The 22,992-nt window shown below is 42.7% G+C and overlaps 1 protein-coding gene across 7 annotated transcripts in view; it reads right to left on the reverse strand.

Annotated features, from left to right (window-relative positions):
- Positions 1-994: 994 nt before the first annotated feature.
- The window catches only part of tbx1 (T-box transcription factor 1), a 30,466-nt gene continuing 8,468 nt past the window's right edge, over positions 995-22,992 (reverse strand). For 2 of the 7 annotated variants that reach the window (XM_069932613.1, XM_069932615.1), the window contains exons 2-9: positions 18,458-18,574; positions 16,919-17,255; positions 12,133-12,234; positions 9,272-9,443; positions 9,020-9,175; positions 7,075-7,142; positions 6,807-6,922; positions 995-3,322 (exon numbers count right to left, since the gene is read on the reverse strand). In XM_069932613.1, the coding sequence (XP_069788714.1) occupies positions 2,958-3,322; positions 6,807-6,922; positions 7,075-7,142; positions 9,020-9,175; positions 9,272-9,443; positions 12,133-12,234; positions 16,919-17,255; positions 18,458-18,574 (1,433 nt within the window). In that variant the 3' untranslated portion in view covers positions 995-2,957. Of the gene's footprint in view, positions 3,323-6,806; positions 6,923-7,074; positions 7,143-9,019; positions 9,176-9,271; positions 9,444-12,132; positions 12,235-16,918; positions 17,256-18,457; positions 18,930-21,942; positions 22,220-22,706; positions 22,868-22,992 lie in introns of those variants that run through there. The other 5 variants (XM_069932614.1, XM_069932611.1, XM_069932610.1 and 2 more) reach the window with 5 other exon arrangements.

Genomic DNA, 22,992 nt, shown 5'->3' on the forward strand with positions numbered 1-22,992 from the left:
AACAGATTCGATAATAGCTTTTAGAGGCTTCCAAATCCATGCATTAGAGATTTAGTTTAACTTGGCATCGTGTTTTGCCGAAGGGCCTGTTCTTGTGCGGTACTGTTCAATATGGTTAAAAGACCACACGAAACCTGGTGAAGTATTTACCCAACCATTTTATGTTTTGACATAACAAGAAGATCGTACGGGGTTTGTAGATGATATATCCCCGTGGGCTTTAGATTTTCCTGCAATTTCCAATAATTTGTTAAGCGAGGGCCACCGCGCCATAAAATCTGTAGTCGCTTTCATAATAGGGCTCGATTCAATAATTCCATCGTTGCCCCCTTGAATTTTTTACCCTGAGTTATGTTGTTAAAGGTCGGATTCCTTGGACGTTATCTCTGGTCAGTGTTCAAAGCGGATGTCTCTCCTGGAAAGATAACAGCACCGAACATTGTGCAGACGGCGAGTGGCAGGGAGAGAGGGGGCAGAATGTAATGTAGGAAGGTAGTTTTAATCCAACCGTTCCTTTTTTTTTCTAAGAATTGATGAACATATCAAGATGCAAACAGACTGACAGCCGGAAGCCGTCTCTTATGTCTGGGAGTGAATTTTTATAACAATGTAGATGGCCATGAACTTATCCCTATTAATTGTTAACTTGTAGAGTGAAGCTGATCGGGCCGAGTGTTGGCCCCTGAATGACCTCGACAATGGCAGCGAACCCTTGAACACGGTAAAGAAGGTAACTCGTCAAAGTAGTTGGAAACCACAACCTTACGCACTCTGGAAATCTGAAATTAAACTAAAATACGCTGGAAGCGCTCAGCAGGTCAGGCAGCATCCGCGGTGAGAGAAACAGAGACAAGGTAACTCTGTCCACAAATGCAGTTCATTCTTCCCACGTTTTCCGACGGCTCCGTGCAAGACTTGCCGGAAAGAGAGGCTTCAAAAGATTGTATTCAGATCCATTTGGGGGCTTTAAAATAATTAGTCGATTCGCGAGAAGTCAAATGGAGCATTTAATCTTTCTTTAAATTTACCAGTTTATATAGAAAATTACAACACGCCGATCTTTTTGCTTAAAAATACGAAAGCCATTTTACAACAAACAGTGTTCACGTTTAAACATTATTAACCACTAAAAAGTAATGGTTGCTCGCTAACTATACAATATCTACAGGTTAAATATCTACACATATCTACACTATCCCTGCGCGTCGGTAGCATAGTTTCGCTAACTGTCCTCCTTCACAGAGTCCCTGTATTTAATATAATAATTTCCATCATCCACGTTACAAGGAACAATAAATACTAACTTCATTCCGCGATATAATTTGTTTTATATAGCGTGACTAAACTTTGGCACTGCAATTTGAATTGCTCACATCCGAATATCTCTGTGTTACCAAAGAGTAGTAGCATGGCAGGACGAAAAATTCCGACAAGGTGGACGTTTTGTTTTTTTTTTAAAAAATGTCCGTCCTGTTTCAGAATACTTGCAGAAATGAAAGCATCTTTTAAAAGATACCAGAATGGACAGAAAATACAGACCATTTAAAATCCAAATGTTAAAATAATGCCATGAAACCTGGGTTACAGTCGATTGCCTGACTCACCTGCCTGTATTTTCACAGTAACACAAAATACGTGTAAATATATCAATTTCCCAAATATAATATTTAGTTGTAATCTGCACACAAAACTAGAGAAATATATATACACATATACTTTTAAATTAGAATATTACAAATGCTTGGAATCAGTAGGCAGCTTTTTAATGGTTGCATTGCGTCTGCTGTCTCAGTTATTCACATGTTCATGTGTTCGGAAATTATTCTTTTTTCTTCTTGGGACTTCGGCGCCGCTCCCACTTTAATGCCTATCTCTAAGATACCCATGTTCTGACTGAAGTGACTGGGCCATTTCAGAGGGCAGTTAAAGAGTTTAACACGCTGCTTCGGAAAAGGACAACAAAATCCAGAACGGTTTGAAGACGGCAGTTTTCTTCCCTGAATGGACATGAGTGAACCTGACATTTTTGTTATTAAAAAACCCCGAAAATCTCAAAGTTTCATGGTCACCCGACTTTTACATTTGACGATGTGTTTTCTTCGTGAATTTAAGTTCTTCGGCTGCCACGTTGAGATTTGTCTATGTCTCTGGATCGACGTATAAGGCCTTGGATTACTAAGCCATGAACACAACCACTTCCCAACCCACAATACTGCAACACATGGACTATGAATATATGCACTACCCTCCGTTTTATCTCAACACACATTCATGCGACTGTACGGAGTTCATGATACAGCCATTGATAATGCACACTTTTTAATGAAATGAAACTTGTTCAGCTTTTAATTACGTGGCTTGAATTTGTGCCATCGTGAAATGCCTCCCTGTCTCCATTAGCTATGGCTTGTCTCAAAGCTGAAAGTGCAACTCAACTCTTTGCCGTTCACAGAAAATAAAATTAACCTCCAGTTGCTTGTTTCCAAGATTTCTCCCCAGTTTTTCAGTGCAGTCTGTTCACTGAAGCCTCTTGCCATCCTACCACGTGGGACGACCACCTTGGGAGCCAATGGGATGCTAGAAGTCCCCCCCCCCGCACCATCTTCCAATTGGATAACCCATCAGTCAATCTATCACGACACACAATTGATTGGCAAACCATTGTATCATACTCAAGAGTAAAAACAAACTCACAATTTAGTCCCACCCACTTCCAATCCAATCATGATTCAGACGCCCTCCTCGGAGGTGCATTGCGATTGATCAGCGATCTATCAATCAACTTCATCCCCAAAGTCATTCAATCTGAGGGTGGATTTTTCTTGAACCGCAAACCGTTGTAATAATTCAATGAAAGAAACCAAACAGATAATTGCCCATTTTTGTGCATCTTCTTGAGCTTGCAGCACGAGTAGTTCCTTTAAAAATCGTGAGTACATTGCAGTAAGTCCTTGCGTTTATCTGTGCCCATAGTCATAATTAGTGGGCGCAGCGCTCCCAGGGTACATGTTTGCTGCGGGGTTCATGTGGTGGTAACTGTGACTCGCTATTCCAGGCAAAGGGTAAGGACTCGGCCTGGGTTTGGCGCTGATGTACGTGTCGTGGTACGAGCGGTACTTGTAGGTGTGATGGAGGCTGTCCGGCGCTTGCGTATGAGGATCCAGTCTCAGTTCGTGAGGGGGGCTTGGACGGCTGAGTGGGTGGATTCCACCAGGGAGAGCCGGACTCAGCACCCTGGACATGACCTGCTGCTGGTGTGGGTGTTCCACGTGCATGGCCGTCCGGCTCGGATCTCGGTCGTATTCACTCCTGGTGTCCGCATCTACGGATACAACGTACCAAGGATCAGAACACGCTATGTTAAAGTTCCATTCACAGTACATCTACCTGTCAAGTCACCAAGGAAGGATGTTTGAGAGGGTAAAAAATAAGTGTACAATTTCAAATGTGAGGCGCTGCCTCAAGAAGACAGCCAAAACCATAAAGTGCCCCCATTACCTTGGTCACAAACTCTTCTCACTGCTCCCTTCGGGTAGAAGGGACAGAAGCTTGAGGTCCAGCACCTCCACGTTCACTAACAGTTTTTCTCCAACATCTATCGGGTTCTTGAACCTCCTCCTGGTTGTACCCGAAGCAGAAACTACTCCGGGACCACAAAAACATCTGTCTGAACTATTGAAACGTCACCCTTTTTCGTGAACTAACCGCAACTGTGAATATTTATCCATTTATCATTTTATAGATGTATTATCTCTTTCTCTGTCGTAGCGTATTATGATAATTTAATTCATGTTGTTCAAGTTTGTGCATATCACATACTAGTGTGGCTACATCAAACAAGAATACATGACCATAAGCTCTCATCTCATCATCTTAAATCATATACCAACATGATTATTGGCAACTGACGCAAGAATTCACGAGAGAGCGTGACTTGCTACCGTGGGCATCATATGAAGCATGATGTAAATGGGGGCGTTTAAAGTGACGACCAAGAGAGAAGTGAATAGAAGATTAAAGGAGTAAGGGAATGATAATTAACGCCAGCATGGATTGATAGACCTGAGTTTCAATATTGAGTTCGATGTGAGACGGACACGCTAGAAACTGCAGATGTTGAAACCTGGACCAAATAAAAAACTAACTGCTGGAAGAAATGTGTGTGTGTGTGTGTGTGTGTGTGTGTGTGTGTGTGTGTGTGTGTGTGTGTGTGTGTGTGTGTGTGTGTGTGTGTGTGTGTGTGTGTGTGTGGAGGGTAATACCCACTATAAGGAGGAGAGGGGGACAAGGAAGATAGGGGCCAATAAAGAATTTGCATGATATGTATCATAATGCAACTTCGTCCTATCCGAGAGACACACGAGAGATTGCAGTGGCTGGAATCTGGAGCGGAAAGAAAAACATTTTGCCGAGGGGACTCAGCGGGTCGACCATTGTCGTCTTGACGAAGGGTTCCAAAGGATCAGGAATTCCCAATGAAGGGCCCAGTTCCGAAACGTTGGATACCCTTTACTTCCTACGGATTCTGCGTGACCTGCTGAGTTTCTCCAGCGCATTTGTACATTACATTCGAACCCAGCATCTGCAGATGTTCTTGTTTAACCCCATGTCCCCGCGGCTCGACACAGCAGAAGGGTACAATGCGAAAAGAATCATTTAGTTTTGATTTCCCTCAGTGCGGGCAGTTGTTAGAGTTGGAGGGTGGTAGGTTAAGATACAAAATTGTAATTAGCGAATTTGAGCGCGGAAGTTATTTTTGGGAAGGTTCGTCGATGGCAAAACTTTCCTTTGTTGTTTGTAGATCTGAGATAACATTTGCATATGTATTGAACATAAAATGAACGCACGGTGAAGTTACATCATTAAATAAGCAAAGAGGGGTTGGAGGGACAGCGGGCCACGCAGCATCCACGGAAAGGAATTGACACACAACCTTTCGGGTCGAGTCTTCTCAATTATTATTTCTTTTAACGACTTGTTTCACTAACATGGCCATGGTGAACATGTTCCAGTGTCTAGAATATGCAACTGTCGGCCTATCCAATTAGTAAAGGAGAACAAATATTTGTTTTGTTTTTACTTGACGCTTTTTAATGACCTCGTGTCATCATCATAACCAATGACCACATTCAGGGGTAAATTTATTGCATCGGGAAATCCGTGCGCACAACGTTCTATCTCTAATCACAGGTAAATATCTCCCAGGAACGGAAGGAGCAGAAAATTGGGTTTCTTCAGACACTTGGGTATTCAGTAGCGACGTGCACCGCCAGTGCATCGCCTCCCCAGTATAAACCAGAATCTGCGCTCAAATATCAGGAACAGGATTTGGACTCGTCGGCGATTGATAGTGATAGGGTAATATAGCACGGAAGGAGGGTCTTCGGCCCGATGACCAAGTTGTTTACCTAAGCGAGTCCAATTTTACTGCATTTGATCTATACCCGTCTAAACCTTTTACATCTTTTATACATTGCAATTGTACCCACCTCTACCTCGACTTCTATTTGCTCGTTCTATATACCCACTGCCCTCTGCCTGAAAAATATGCCCCTCGTTCCTTTTAAATATTTCCCCTCTGAACTCAAACTATCTACCTCTAGTTTTAGATTGCCGGGGGTGGGGGTTACTACGACCTTATGCATGCTTCAGATGATTTTATATAATACTGTTTATGGTCGCCTCTCAGCCTCCTAAGCTCCAGGGAGAAACGTCACAGCATCTCCTGATAATTCAAGCCCACCAGTCCCGTATCATTCTAGTGAATCTTTCCCGTGAGTTGACAAATCCCATTACTCAACTTGAGCTGCAGACTTGCCAAACAGGCAAGAAGTTTAATTTGGTCAATGAGAAGGGAGCCAGAAGCTAGTTGATGGCAATATTGATGGAGTATTATTGTTCATGTGAAATACAATTCTGGAACAAGGAGAGTCGAATTTTATCTGGCTCATTGAATTGAAATCGGTATTTTTTTTAAAAAATGAGCACGTGGGAAATAATGGTCAAAATGATCCATTCTATAATTCCAGACGCGTTCTCGAAATACACACAAAACAAGCTAATTTGGAGTGGGGGGGGGGTGGTCTTGGAAATCAATTGTACATTCAATTTTGAATACACAATGTCCCAAAAGACCAAAGATTTTTTTTTTCTCCAAGTGTTCTGGCCAAAGTCATCGCAGAGAACAGAGTAATTGATCTTACTTGGAAGGCCGCTGTGTCCAAACTGGCAGCAAATTTATCTACGTAACTGCATAGAATTACTCAGCTCCGCAAAGAGTCTTGGGTTGTCCCCAGTATGCGATGGGTGTGTCATGAAGTTGTTACAAGACAACGAGGTTACTAACCACCCCACCCCCCCCCCCCCCGTCACCCCACCCCCAGAGTTTCAATTAGATTATTGCTAATCTACAGCCTAACTCCATATCTTTTAACACTTTGGTTTGGACGAACAAAACTCAATCAGTGGCAAAGATTGTTTACTGGCCTCGCATTAATTGCCATTTCAAGAGAGTTCCACATTTCTATCAAACTCAAAGAGTAAACTAAAAGTGTTTCTTATATTCATTTCCGAAATGCTGGCTCCAATTTTTAGTCTCACGCCTTGTTCTGGTCTCACCAAGGAGATAAAATTATTTCGACTTAATTCACCATCTTTACAGAAACGTTCAAACCAGTCACTCGCAGCCATTACAGGGAATACAGTCCTAGATTATGAAACATTTATAATGTTTCTAAGTACAAAGGGTACAAATTGTCTGGAAAAGTCACAAATCTTGGCGGATTTGTGATAGGAGGATAAGGTACCTTTTTCGCTGCCGTTCTGTTGTAGTGAGGACACGGAGTTCCTGTTCCTCGTGAACGCGCTGATTAACTGTAAAGACCCGGGCCTGTGATTCCTCGGCCTACAATATGGTACAAAACTGTTCATTTGAGAACATTTAGATCAAACCCAATACTTCTTATAACAATGTTGAAATGCATGCGAGAAAAAAAAAACTCTTTAAAATTTGAAACCAAAAATACATCTATTCATGTTACCAAGGTAATTTCGCCCGTCCCTTCCGTGACTCACCAGTCTTCTGGATCACAGTCTCTAAATCCTTTTGCAAATGGATTGCTTGCGATTTTTAGTTGTGTTATCTGAGGGGATTAAGAACAAATACTGTACTTAACTTCAATCAGGGTTTGATTCAGTGGTGGAACTGAATGTTGCACGCAACTTAAAGCAAAGATTTGGCATCTGTAATTTCGACATAATGAAAAGAGTGCTCGTCTTAAACATCTTTTATGCAACATTTAAATGTTCTAGTGGTTTTTAGTTAAATGCACGTTCGCCTGAAGTGAGTGATTTGTTGACTGGATTCCATCTTATTAAAAAAAAACCGCAGATAAGTAGCTACTTTGCTATTGTGGAGGGCTTAAATGCTTAAATGTGTGTGTGTTGTCACAGTCTATAAAACACTGGCTGCTTATATTCGGTCAGTTTCAATCGGTTCATTTGTCGCTATCTTCCTTGTGTACACTGGAAAATGCTAGACAAACAGATATAGTTATTTTAAAACATTTTGCAAACATTGCAGAAATATATAATAATCACTCTGCACATACTCCGTGATATACAAAAACGATCAGCCGCGAACTGTTATATCGTTGTTAATTCATTGCTAAAATATTCCCCTGTAAATGTCCGGAATGGTTGTAAAGCAAACTTTAATCCGTTATTGACAGTTTGCAGACGAAAAGGTCAACTGGTAGAAGGCAGAGGGTATGGCGGACAGACCTAGAACAGCTGTTCGCAGACATCAGGATCATGCCAAGTGTGTCACACATCGGTATTACATTAGAAAAGAAAAGCTCAGAACTGAAACAGATTTACAGCCATAGCCATTAAGGAGAGATCTCTTCATATTTTAGTTCAATATTTCAGGCATTGCCATTAAAAGTGGAAAAGCAGCTCAGTTGCATCACGTGTAACTGAGCCGCGCCACGTTTGATTGACACTTCTTGCTGGGATACTTGTTTTGGTTTAAAAAAAGACCGGAGCCTTGAATTTACACAGATAATTGCATCCCAGTGGGTTTTAGGAAGTTTTCTATAGTCATAATTGCAAGCCGGGAGTCCTTGAGGTAGTTGCATGGATTTAGATCTGGTCTCCCTCAGCGGCTCAGCTATCAGGTTCCACGCTGAAGTTTTGGGAATGAATTGAGCAGATGCCTTGGAAAGAGGGTGCACGACTCCCCTGATACTTTCCAAAACAGATTTTAACTCTCAAACGGCAAACGGGAGCTGCCAGTTTAAATCAGCCTTTTAAAAATCTGCTTCATGGTCCGAGCTCTCCGTAATCAGGGTTCATGCATACCAAGCAGAGATGTACAACAGATGACAATATGATTTAGCGTGTAGATCCCAAGGCGTGACACTGTTGACACATGCACATACTTCAATTTTATATGCATGGAAATGCAACATATTAAATCCACTTGGGTTTTTTTTTGTATTGCTGCTTCGACACGCTTAAGCCATTTCAATTCATTTAAAGGCGGCCATAAATTTAATTAGCTTCTCTGCGCATTCGAGTCTGTAGTTTGCGGATGAACTTTGAAGAATTCGACTTCAGTTAACTCACTGCTATGGCGTCTTCCGCAAGATTACCTTGTATCGTCCGCAAGATTACCTTGTATCGTCCGTTTATAAGATATATTCTCTTCAATTATTAAAAACATTTATATAAAAGTCAACACGCCTCTGTATTATATTGCAACAACAATAGTTCAAAAATTCCCGGGTTTTTAAAGTTGATAGCTATTCAGAATTTACGAAAAGATAGGGAGAATTATTATTGACAATAGCCAACGTTTATCAATTTTGAGCACAGAATGTGGCCTAACGCGGGCTTTAACAGCAATAAATTAGAGATAGTTTGCAGATTGTTATCGATCATTTGCAGCTTTAAAGAATGAAGTCTTGCAAATCCCACAGCCCACCAGTACAGGGATCTCTCATAGTGATGTACATACCCGGTGATTTTGATAAGCGGTGACCGCTGTAAATCTCGTCTCCTCAAATAGAAACGTTTTGAAGTTCTCCTCGGCGTACTTTTCACTGTCTTTCCTCGGGTCCACATAGACGACGTGAAATCGTGGCTGGTATCTGTGCATCGAGTTTAGGATAATCTGCGTGGTTTTTTTTAAAAAAGAGATCATTGGAAAATCTATGTGCCCCAAAAGAAACAATAATGAAAACCGGACTTAAATCTTCAGACCACTTACATGCCCGTTGTCATCCAATAAATTATTGGTTAGTTTTAGCTTGTCAAAGGAGACTATTTGTTTCATCCACTGAGCGCCTTTGGCTGGGGAATCGGGGTGATAGTGAACTCTTCCCGGGGTCGCTGGATCTGCTTTACCAGCCACGAGCCACGAGGAGCTGTGGAAAGCATATCTGAGGAGTGCAACAGTGAATAAATCCACACAGCAAGTCAACAAACCCGCCCGGGCAATGAACGTCCCGAGGGCAAAAGAACACATGAAGCCCGCATTTCATGAATCGAGTTCGTGCATAGATGAAGAAGTTTATAAATAACCCGAGATTTTCACGTGGAAATATCCCGTAAAGTTAATCAAATTGTAAAAATAAACACTACAGCTTTACACATTCTATTTCTCACGTTCTACCCACACAGTCATTGACTTGAAAAGTTTACTGTGTTTTTCCTTCCACAGATACTGCCAGACGTACTGTTCTACTGTTTGAATAATTTTTCTCCTTTACATGTATGTATTACATATTGTGTGTGTCTCTGTTGTGTTGGTGTGTGTGTGTCTGTCTTTGTGTCCGTGTGTGTGTCGGTTGTGTTAGTATGTCTGGGTATGCTGGGATGTTTGTTTGTGTGTGTGTGTGTGTCTGTGCGTGTGTGTGTGTGTGTGTGTGTGTGTTGGTGTGTCTGCCTGGGTATGTGTATATTTAAGGCACCGACATTGTGAACAAGTTGGGGGGCGAACTTGATTAGTTCAATACTTTTTGGGAAGAATAATAATTTTAATCGTGAATAAATCAATAGAATTGGAAGAAAGGAGACCTTGGTTATTTTTCTGGTATTGAATAGGAAATTGGTGGCTAATGTACATTGCTCAAGTAACCAAACACCCGACATTTAGATTGGGCGGCCATCATGTTACACCCTCCTTTCTGGTGCCGTTAGAACAAGCCCCAGTCAAGTCAGTATAGGAGAGCTGTGTATCTTTTCTCGCTCAGCATAAGTGTGACAAACAATTTTTAAAGTTTTGAGTGGCCGGTCTCCTGTTCTGATTTCTCTTACAATAATTTTGATACTATTGTTGCTGTCCGGAATAGGGAATGTTTGACCTTTTCCCTTTTCCCAAATTGTTATTTTTCTTTGTGCTTCCCTTGAAAAGCGTCGTGTCAGTATCTTGTGATGGAGATTGGTTATTCATTCAAATTCAAACCTTATGAACCATTCATTGCAAATTAGGTGAGATGGATGGAAGAAGAGACAGTGTAAGCGTTATGTGACAGAAAGGCAACTCCTTGATAATAAAGGGCTAGTATTAAAAGTCATCTCAAAGGAAATTCGTTCGTGGAGGGAAATCTGCACTTTCATTTCATGTTCTTGAATAAAATATGCAAGAAAGTGTTTATGGGATAATAAAGAAATCTCCCGGACGTGGAGTCGAGAATTCCAGGCATAGTCTCAGGATGAGGAGTTGGTCATTTAAGACTGGAGGAGGATACATTTCTTGCACCTCTTTGGGATTGTCTGCTCCAGGGAGCTGGGGGGATGATCAGCTTGTTGATTTCAAGCTCGGAGATTCAAGCACACATTTGGACTCTGGGACTTTTCGAGGAAATGAGGACGGGTGGGAGAATGGAGCGAGGAGAAACAGCCGTGACGCTCCCGGGCTCCTGCAACGTCTCTCCTTTCCCTCCTTTGGATGCCGAGTTCGTGCATTTTAATTTTTGAAAACGAACGTCCAAACCATTTAAGACCAAAGAACACACTCCCATCATAATATTATTTCAGATTTAAAGCGTGGTCGGCGAGGGTAGTTGCCGCTTTGGACATGACGCTATTCAGGTAGTTTGTGGAAACAAAGAATTGCTGGGTGAGCTCAACAGGTCAGACAGCATCCATAGATGGAAATGGTTTCGGGTCTGGACCCTCCAACGAGACCGTCAACGGTTGAAGGGATGCAAATGAAACCATTATTTTAGCAGCTGTCTGTGGATTATTTTGCGTTGAACCACATTCAAGGTGGATAACATTCACTTTTATGACGTTTAATGCCAATTCGTATAGATTTCGGGCCTGCTTCACAACTATTCTGTGTGAATAATCTGCTTACATTTACATAATTGAAGGGGTTCAACACACGTTCTTTAATCCACGTGAATCTACCATAATGTAAACCAGAAATTGCCTGTTTTCTCTGTCAACATTTACCACGGTTCATTCTGAATTAGCCATCCAACAGTATCCATCTGAACGAACCGAGCCGGATTCGTTTACCTAGGAAAATGTGATATTTGGTTTTTAAAAAATAACAAGAAGATAGCTTATTGAGGAGGGAAAGTGGCCTTGGGAAGTGTTACCTTCACGGTGCATTTTAAAAATGAATGATCACCTAAAGAGATCACCCTGCTGCTGTGCATGAATAATCTTGGATAAAGAAGATAAACCCTTGGCAATGTCAAGACAAGGCAATCTCGAAGATTTAGGACTCTGCCCCCACAACCTTGATATCTGGACGCACACTGATTTAGTCACTTGAAATGAGCTCGCAGAGACAACAATTTACTGCTTAAATGTTAAAATGTTACGGGGTTAGGAGGTGGGGGGCGTGCGATAAATTAGAATGGGTAGGCTAGTTTAGAGGATGTTCCATATAATTTGCAGAACAGATTAGATGCTTTGGCAGCGTGTGTGGTAGTGGAGTGACGTGAACCCAGCATTATTAGTGGGTTATTTTTTAAATCTCAATCTGTTGTTACCCTGAGGAAATGTCCTTCTAAAACCTCTTCACCGCCTTTTTAAAAACATTTCGCATTTATTTCCTTTTATTATTTCCTTCTTTCTAAAAAAAAAATGTTGACAAAGTTTGATTTTACTTGCCGGTATCTTTTATCGTCGACCGGCACAAAATCCATGAGCAGCATATAATCAGCCATGGGATCCATGCCAAAAATCTTCACTTGAAAAGTCGGGAACATTCTCCTGTGAGCGGGGAAAAGGGGCGAGGGGGTTAAATCACAGCGTCAATAATTGCAGAAGATCATTTAACTTGGCGTAACCCAGGAGGAGTCGGCGCAACTCTCCTACAGTCGGCGGGGCGTAAATTCCGTGTTTCTCTCCCGAGGCCAGGCTAAAATCATAGCAGACATTTCTACCGCCTTTGGTCGTTAAATATTCGAAGCGCACCTGATCACTGTACAAACTTCTGCTGTTGATTCGGAGCGATTCACAACCACGGAATAATATCCAAATAAAGGGCCGAATAATCGGCTCAATCCTCGCCTCCTCCAGAGCGAGATCGCTAGAGTAGCAACAGGAGCTCCCTCTCGAAATTGAGAATCGAGACTCCGGTGGCCCGGTCCCTCTTCCAAAGTTAGGGCAAAAAAAACACCCGGGGAAAATAATGAAACAACGAGGAAAGAAACCAAACACTCTGCAGGTCAAAATATAACGTAAACGGAAACGAGGAATTCGAATTCCGTTGTAAAGATGTAACACGTTTAATTGTGGTGACCTATTATATTAACGTGGGGGAAATAATTTTATATTAAACATTGAACTTGAAACTAGAGGTTCAATAAAAGGTCTCAGCAGCTGAATAATTGAAAGTGAGAGACTGCAATGCCCATTACTGCAACATAATATTAAATGAATAATGAATGTTCCTGTTTTGATACAACATTCAGTCGGTTATCTCGCGACGTAAATTCAGGAATAATTTAAATATTTCCTATTCTGGTCTGTGGCTTAGATGTAGCTACACACAAAAAAAGAATAGTGTCTGTCCTCTAGTAATATTTTATGTGGAACTATTCCACAGAGGTTTTCACATCATTTTTGTCTTTCATGGAACCATGATTGCTTTAGGGTCCGAAACAGCCTAGCAGTGTGACTGAATCTGTAAAGACGCCGTCATGTTGTTGAATATGGATGGATGTGCGTGGAAAAATATCGACGCGTGAGAAGGTTTGTGTGGGTGCTTATGTGTGACTGTCAGAGAGATTGTGTGCAAAATATACAAATGACATGGAATATTTGTGTATGTATCTATGTTGGAATATGAAAGAATATTTAAGGAAGAGAAAATGTGTATGTGCACATATGTAGAAGCGCATGAATTTATAGATATATTTTCTTAATTTCTCATATCGGCTAAAATATCATTTTATAATAACTCGATCTTAAATCTTTTGATCTTTAAGAGGAACATTTATATCAGGTCAGTAGCAATTCATGGAATGAAATGAGACCTGATTTCAAACCGTGAAGGCAACCTTTAAGTATCACGGTGGAGTTCTATTTTTTCACTTATTTTTAAAAATCCAATTTCATTGAAGAAAACGAAGTTCCCATTTGGCAGGAAAAAAAAATTGCGTTCCTAGGTTAAGACTACAGGTGAGAGAGTGGGATTAGCTGAGAGGACCCTTCTTTTGGCTGTAACATTCCACGCGTTAATTTTCCGCCTGGGTTAAATGTGAGGACACCTTTTAAGGTCTCAATTTCTGTGGAGGGCAATATTATCCGAAAGCATTCACTTCATGCGTATGACCACTTTTTCTTGTTTCTGGCCAAACATCATTGTGGCCACACACTGCGTCGGAGTGGACCTCTCAAATTGTGCGCGTCCTGGCGATAGATTAAACCCGTTGACTAAAGCTTGATATTTTCTTTTAATTTAGCCGTGAGTGAAGCAGACTTCTCCATGTTACTCAATGGAAAGTGTAACAAGCAACATCACTGTCCTTCCTGCAGGCACAAGTTACGGAACAAGATTTCATCTTTCTTTCACCAGTTTGAAATGATTCACTATTTCTCCTTAAAACGGCCTTGATATTTACATCCAAACGAACTCCAGTAGTCTCGCCAGGTTTATATTATACGCCCCTCTTGAATATCTAAATGAGTTTTGCTCTTTAACAAGATATTCAGCGCATGCAATATTTTATGTTTAATTAGAAACAGTCTTCAAAGTGAAAATTACTTTTTTATCTCTTCCCCTCTCTATAAGATAGCCCCACCCCCACACACTCACTAATATACAAAGTGCACAAAACTAAGGATGGTTCAGAATTAGTTACCGGCATTCTCTTCACAATGTCTAAATTGTTGTGGGGGGAAATGGCAATATTTAAACTTAACGCGTGACTCGTTATTAATCTATTGGTTTGGAATTGTACCTGTCCCAGGATGCAGTCAAATGTACTCAAAACTGGATTGTTTGCCTGCTCTTTGCATATGTGTTTTAAAATCATGGAACAAAAGATAACCTGGCACCCAGTTCATTGTTTTTAACAATTAGACGAACGGACCTGTAACTTTAAAATGACTCTGTGTGCTGGAACCCTATGCTAAATGCGCAATTGAGAGTTACGGTCTCGTGCACGTCCATGGAAATGTTATTGCCGACCGAGGCACACAAAATGCAAGGGTCTCTATAAGTGTGTCTGCATTGTTGAAGGGCACGCTGAGCCCAATGTAATGTTGCAGCCTCACTTTCATGTTAACTTTTAGGCATTTTAAACCGTCTCCTGGCAGATTGGGGGAGAGTTGGATATCTTATGAAACAAAATTAAAACTTATCGTTTAAGAGATTTGGGAAGGCTTAAAAAAAACCCAAAGGCCTTTTTTCCCCCGCAGAGTGGAACAGCAGGAAACAGTATTTGGAAGGTTTGCTTTCAGCTGACTGCACTCCCGGTGGCTAGAACTTTACACAGTAAGTGAAATTATAACAGGCCACTCACTGTCAGTTCTCTCCATGTTCAGCGGCCGAATCACTGCAAAACAAACTCACAATCTCCATTCCTTCAAATGTCATGTTGCATTGTGTTTGAGGAGAGCTTGGGCGGCAAAGAGTCTGAGGGATTGTGGATTCAAAATCAGCTGCTCGATTCTAACCCATTAAAAAAAGCGGCAAACGTTGAGCGGATGAGTGGGATGTTGGGTCACGTTGAATAAATGTGGGCTTAAAAAAAAATCAGACATCTGTATTGTATTTTGCTCAACAAGCAGTCTCAATCGTGCCATCTTACTGACGGTAGTTGTGGCAAAAAAGCTCAACGTTTAAACGAAGAGCAATTCCCACATTTCACATTTACTCAGAAAACGTACACAGGGTGAACTAAAAGGAAACACAACCCGAAGAGAACACACTTCTCAATCAGTCTGTTTTTGTTCAGGGTGCAGGAGTTGGTATCAATCCAATATTAACCTTTGCAGCTTCCACCTCGCTGGGACCGCCATTTTCTGCCGGCCAAATGGATCATAGGAGGCTACCGAAATAAATCTTCACTCAGCAGAGGTGGACTGGGAGGAAAATCATTTAGTTTACCGGATTCAGATGGTGCGCGGCTGTGTGCAGTTTTACGGCTGGCACGCTTGAAACTGACTGAGCGTGTTTATTTTTTTATTGTCTGCGGCATGGGCGCACATTTTGATGTAGATTCACGGCCTGTTTATAAACGAGTTCTCAAGCAATCGTTTATCCACGCCCCAGGCGAAATCTTAAATCATTTAAATTTGCTGAATTGAAAACTGCGATCAATTAGGGATTTTCTAAAACAGGTTGATGACATCGTCTGGGAAAAATTACAGCAATGGTGTTAATACATGTAATTTTCTGCTCACCGCTTCCTTCCGTCTTAAAATCAATTTGATCGTTTACCTCTCACAGAAAAAAAAAACCCGTCTCACTCCCCATGTTTGTACAGAAGACGAATATTTATGGTGACAGAAACCATCAAACATGGGCAAGATTTAAAGTCGCGGGATCAGCAGGAATCACCAAAGGTTTAGTTAGATTTTTTATAAAAATGCTTATACTCCAGCGTACTTTGGTCCCATGCTCTGCTCCCTCGTCCACTGCAGGGTTGCGGTAGGCGAGAGCTGGGGGAGGAAGTGAGCACGGCATGTTTGCCGAATTTATCTCCCGAACGCGCAGAGAAGGTTCCAACAATGGGGTCAGTCGCAGTGGCCCAATATTATCTGACCTCGCGATCTCTCAGGTAGAAGATGCCGCTCGTGTGGCATTCTCTCTTGAACAGAGGGAAAGAAAAGCCCGGAGCTGGGCGCCTGATTAAGTGAAAAGCGTGCTTCGTAATCGACCCCAAGATCAGAGTTCACCGCGAGGTAAACTGGAGAGCTCAACTCTGTCTTGTCCCACGATGATGTTCATACTCAATATTAAAATATCACCGCAGTAATCGGCCGGCGGGTTTGTGAAGGGGGTTGGAGTCAGAAATGTAACCTTTCACTGCACTCATTTTACACCGATTTCATCCCTGATCTCTCGCCCTTCACCACGCTCAGGAGATGAACAGTTCCTCAAATAAATTCACAGGGGACTTCAAAAACAAGCACCTGAAACGGAACGGGGGCTGGCAATGGATTGAACGGAATGGAATTTATTCACGATCCGGTTTCAAAAGCTTAAAATAGCGCTCTGAGCGTTTAAACTTATAAAATGAATCCAGGCCAAACAGTAATAACTTTGCAGAAACCGGAGTGATAATTGCACACGCTAAAATTAAACGCCCGAAACTTCAGAGGTAAAAATAATAATAATAAGTTGGAACTTTAAGTTAAGTTCCGAAAAGAAAGATTTGTACTGAGAAAGGCACACATTGTAAAATATGGCGGCTGCGGATTTATCAGTTGGCCGACTCCTTACCTCCCCGCTTTCGTGACTATCATTTCGGTTCCAAGCTGGTTAAACTCGTCCCAAAGTGCTTTCATCTCCAACTGCACCGTGATGTTGGCCACTTTCGGGTTCTTCTTGACCAGGGCTTTGCCGGACGCAGCGACCGAACTGCAGTTGGAAGCGCCGGTGTCTGCTTCTGACGAGGATGCCGAGCCGCTGCTCTCAAAACTGCTGTAGCTGCCGTGCTGTGCTCGCGGGCACGACTCGTAGTGGGCTTCGTGGGTGTAGGCACCCGGGTCCCCGGGCGAAGGGGAGAGGTGATAACCGGCCGACGAGTTGAGACTACTAATGCTGCTGGCGGTAAAGGCTGCAACATCACAAAAGTGGGAGAGTTGTGTCAGCCACGGGCTAGAGATTGCTGATATCATTTTCCAAGTTATTCCTCGCTTCCGTGGCGCTTTGAGAAAACAAATCTGATCTCAGATTTTCCTTCTCCCGCTCGCTTCCCTGCTCCCTCTGTCCCTCTCTGCAGCACAACACCGTGCAGTGCGCCGTGCTACAGCTCTTCCCCGGGGCCCTTATCTTAGACAGAAGGCCTCCCTCGCCATGGAATCGAAAACCTCCCTCTCTCTCTCCCTCACACAAACACACACACACACACTCTCTCTCTCTACTGAGATAACCCCCGACAGGTAATGTGGATTTCCTCGCTCTGGGACGTGGCCTGATAGTCTGATTGACAACGCAGCGCGCCGTTTTTTTTAATGCTCTCCCTGACACCCATGACTTAAAGTGGGGGTGGGGTTGGTGGTCGGGTGAGAGAAGGGGGGTTGATTGGATGTCTCTCTCTTTCTCTCTCTCACACACACTCTCTCTCTCACACACACACGCTCACACACTCTCTCACACACACACTCACGCACACACTCTCTCACACACACACTCTCACACACACACACTATCTCACACACACACGCTCTCACACACACACTCTCTCTCTCACACACACGCTCTCACACACACAATCTCACACACACACGCTCACACACTCTCACACACACACTATCTCACACACGCTCTCACACACACACTCACGCACACACTCTCTCTCACACACACGCTCTCACACACACACTCACGCTCACACACTCTCATGCACACCCTCTCTCTGTCTCTCTCTCTCTCACACACACACACACTGAAACAATGGGCACCCACGTTTGCATTGGAAACCATTCAGACAGTAACAAACATCATGGCTGCATAAATGACAACGTGTGGACTATCAGAATAACTCGCGGACTTAAACCAGACCTTCGAAAGGAGAATGTTTAGTTGTATCTCTGTGGGGGGAGAACTGATATTGACACATTAATACAATCAAATAAAACGTCCCACATCAAATGCTACTCGCATGTCGCCTTGTCCATGTGAGCACTGCAGCCTCCCTTCTGCAGGGCAAATTTGCCTGTACGTTGCGCAATAAGAGCAGTGGGATTCTCGCGAAACCAGGTTTCTCGTGTCCGTGTCGATTTTTAATGAAAAAAAGTAGCTTCGGCAATCACTCACCTTCCATGTCTCTTGTGACGGTGCTAAAATGCATCCTACTGCACGTTAGACTTAGTTCGAAGTGCTTGCCGAGGGCAGTATTGGGCAGAATCGCTTCGTTTCCTGGTTGCTCGGCCGCTGAAATTAGAGAGGCAATTCTGAAAGCAGTCGCCTTGGGAGAGAGCGCGCTGCTTTCGTCCATAGGATATGGGGTTTAAAGGCGCTGGAATTTCCCCCTTCCTTCCTCTTCACCCCGAGATCGCTGTAAGCGAACAAAACGGACCCGAGTTTAATGGTCTTTCGGCACGGAAAGTCTGCTTTTGAAACGAGGTGTTGGGCCTTCGGGTGTTGGAAATGCTCTTGTGTGTTTTTTTTTACATTTTCTCCAGCGAGTTTTTGTTTTCTCGCGGGATTTATCGAAAATACATCTTCATTGTTTTTGAGGGGAAAGGGGCAAGAGCGTGCGTTTTAGCAGCCCCATCCTGCCCGTTCCTCCTCCCACCCCCCTCCTCCTCTCCCCGGGCTCCCCCATTCACAAGCGCCTTGCTGATGTCACATGCATCTGGCAAAGCGAACTGATCCAGCTCCTCGAAGCCAAATGTCAAAACTGACGGCTCCTTCACCGCCCTCTCTCCACCCACCCCGGGCCCTGCTGAAAACGGGCCTCGCATGCGAACTTTTATTTGAGCCGCTTCCTGTCAATCAGAGGAGAAACGTTTTGTTGAATCCAGAAGCAAGACAGAGAGGCAGGGAGAGAGAACCGACGTCATTGCGGATGTCCGGCGAGCTGAACTCATTGAATCTGCTGAACCTGTACCAAACTTAAACAATTCGGCAAGTTGAACGGGGTTGCTCGATCGCTCCCTTTATACCAATAGAGGTCAAGGGAGGTGGGCAATAACCAAAGCTGCCGTTCTCTACCGGTGAGCTGGTTTCCAAAGGCACATTTTACGAGCGTCGAAGGAGAACCTTGACTTGTTGGCGTTGGACACTGCAGCTGCAATAAATGACCCCACAAAAGAGAAGCCGAAGTAAGGGAGTCGGCGGGTCAAGGCAGCATCCACGGTCAGAAATGGGGGGTCAACGTTTCGGTTTGAGACCATTTCTCTCCCCGGATGCTTCCTGGCTCGCGGAGTCTTTCCAGCTTCATATTATTTGCTCAAAATGCATCTGCACTCTCTGTGTTTCTAGTACCTACGCTCACTGGGATAGAACACTAGTTAGTTCATATTCTTACTGACGTAGTATATCAATTTACTGGTGCAGATCACTCAAACTGGTGCGAACATTTACTGGTGTAATACACGAGTACGTACGCTAAACTGGTTGAACACTAACGAGTTCACACACTTACTCCTGTCCAATACTAACAAGTACATATACTTCCTGGTGTATAATATTAACTAGTACACACACACACACACACACACACACACACACACACACACACACTCACACTCACACATACACAGACTAATTAATATTTACCGGTGTTGTGCTCAATAACCAGTTCATACATTAACTGATGAGAACAGTGCGGCTAATTATTCTGTGATACAAATCTATTTCTTAACAAGAAGTCTATCAATAGGCCATTGTGAATCCAAATCCCCTGAATGATACAAACATTCCCCAATAAGAAAGCTATTAATGGGTCACTGTGATTCCAACTTCCCTGAACGGCTCAAATCCGACATGTTTTTAACACAGCTCTCGCCAGGACGATTCCTGGTGGGGATTCGAGCCACGCTGAACTGTCGAGATAACAGGATCGGTATGTGATGAAATGTGCTGAAGGGGAGTGGACATCAGGACTTGACTCAAATTCAACCTCCTCTGTCCACCTATCCCTTCTTCTGGTAGCAGTCCAATGCTTAATGGGGGCAAATTTCGGTCTCTGCACCTAGAGCCTTATGACCGCAGGCAATCGGTCGCCTCTTAATTATGAGGACTCTTGTCGTGTTCGGTTGAATTAGCAGAGCTGAGAAATTTCACACCCAGCAACTCCTTGTTACTCCACTCTCTGTCGCTATGAGCACCATTTACACTGACGTCTTCGGTAAATTTCAAACTACGTTCTCGCCCCACAAATGTAATAAAAATAAACCTAAGCTTTAGAGCTGTTATTAAAAACAGCTGGCTTGTGAACGAAGTCGGGTTTAATCTGAAAATGAATATAAAATATTCATAAAAACTTTGATGAAGGGTTCAAGCTTCTCTATCTTTACCTTTGCTACATAAAGGACACGGTTTGACGAGATGGGCTTCTCCAGCATTTTGTGTTTTACTTCAGCCACAGTGTCTACAGAATTTTGTGATTTACAAATGAAAAATATAAGAGCATAAGAAATGGCAGCAGGAAAAGACCATCTGTTGACCAGGACGAAACTACTTGCTCTGACCATATCAAGATTTATTAGATCTTATGTTTTGTAACCAGATCTATTTTTATTTTTTATGTTTTCAGAAAAAATAAGTCACAGGACCTTAATAATTTTAACAAGTGTTTTTAAATAACTCCGGCTCTCTGCCGCTATGTTTATGCTCGAAGCGGTTGCGCCGCATAGGTACTCCTGAACGGGACGTTTGCCTAGTAGTTAGAATCGCTAAAAAAAAAACACAGCAGATAATTTCCTTCCACGGTCAAATGTCTCGACGTAATCGGATTCTTTCTATCCTTCAGGTCTAGCAGCAGGGAATAAAATTTATTAACATTCAGCTCAGTTTCCGAAAGGTTAATCTCAGGGTGGGTGGAATAAAATTTATATACATTCAGCTCAGTTTCCGAAAGGTTAATCTCAGACTGGGTGGAATAAAATTAAGACAATTTCTGCTTATAATGTTGGTATGGAGATTTATTCCGAGTTAAGAGGAAATAAAATCCGCATTGGTCCGACTTTTTACTTCTTAAAAGTAGCTGAAACCAAGACTTTGCAGATAAGAAAGACAAGGTGATTCATGTTCTGTCTGTGTAGTGTGCGAGCCAAGGCCGACACTTTTAATCATTGCCATGTCGGAAGTGTCTTTTTCTCCGACTCTGCAGGTGTTAAAAGATAAAATGCATCGCTCGGGAAAAGAGGATCTGTTTAACCAGTATTTTGCGGTATTTCTCCGGGGAGTTAGGCCCGGTTAGAGCTGCCTCAAGACACCAGAGCTGAGAAATATATAGATCCAGGGACCCCAGTACAACAAATCGTGGATTTATAATTAATGGTCACCCACCACTTTTCATTATTTTTCACACTTTGTAACTACCTTCTCATTTAAACCAGGAATACACATCCTCTGGGCTCAGTTTCTTACCGTATAGATTAATTGGATGAAAGAAGCTTTTCCGAGGAAATCCACTCAAAAGCAAAATAACATCTTTAAAAACAAAACCTTTTGTTGGGCTTCCTCCCCCCCCCCCCCCCCACAAAGAAAACTGTAAAATATATTCTAACATCACCTTAATGCCCGGAAATGATCAACTCGGAGACAATTAACTTGCAATAAGCATTACTTACATTTCAAATGGAGATGGATATATTTTTTTCTCAGCTGGAACAGATTTTGCGCCAATCACTCCCGTGCTCAAATATTCTTTTTATTGTTGACCATGCGCTCGTCTCCGGTGACGCATTAGTTTTAGCTTGAGCGCAAAGTTTGACTTGACCCATTGACGGTCAGTTTGATGGTATTATTCAACGTGAGGATTAAAATTCTAATCCTACACTCTCACACTCTAACGCAAAGTAAAACAATGCCATACAAGGAACGCACTAAATATATGTATTCCGTAGTATGAATTTAAGGACCATTATTAAACTGCAACGGAGATTCTGATTATAGCATTTGCCCACATCGGTAATCGCGCGGCCTCTAGAGCGTATGTCTAATCTGTCTAAATTTGCCTTTTAATGTGAACTCCCCGCTGTCTGCAAATGCATACAGCGAATGCGACGCGAATTGTTGACACGAGGCCTTTATAGACGAATTCTTAAACTGAAAGCTGAGCCTGATTAATGGGCCAATGCTCCCCCCCCCCCCCACCACCCCTGCTACCTTGTTGAAACCGGGAACCCTCAAATAAAAAGAGACCTTATTATGTGAAATGAGTGTACAACGTTCATTTATCTCCCATATTAGTGAGGAGCGGGAAGGTGGTGGGGGCTTTATCGTGGTCGAATCATTTCTTCCATTGTGGTTATCCTCATTGTGCAGCCTCCAGGGTCTTTAACAGAATTAACCCCTAGTTAAAGTCTCATTCTCAGAGGTAGTTTAAACTCACGTAATTAGCAGCACACGGGATCACCTCGGCCAAGCCTACACTTGTTTTGCACGAATATCTGTCAAATCGGTCGTTGTTTGACAACCCATCGCTGGCTCCCAGCTCTGCCTGACTGAACTACGGTTCGATAAGGTGCTGCAGAGATTTTAAGGGTTTGCATTCAAACTCACAGACAAGTCTGAGCAAATAAAAGGTCACCAATCCAGCATATTTATGTTCAGAAAGTCAGCGCGACCCCTTAATGAACCAAGATGCAAATGATATTGAGTCTCGGTGGACGATAACC

Source organism: Narcine bancroftii, chromosome 4 (assembly GCF_036971445.1).
Source record: "Narcine bancroftii isolate sNarBan1 chromosome 4, sNarBan1.hap1, whole genome shotgun sequence".
In the NCBI taxonomy this organism is placed as follows: domain Eukaryota; kingdom Metazoa; phylum Chordata; class Chondrichthyes; order Torpediniformes; family Narcinidae; genus Narcine; species Narcine bancroftii.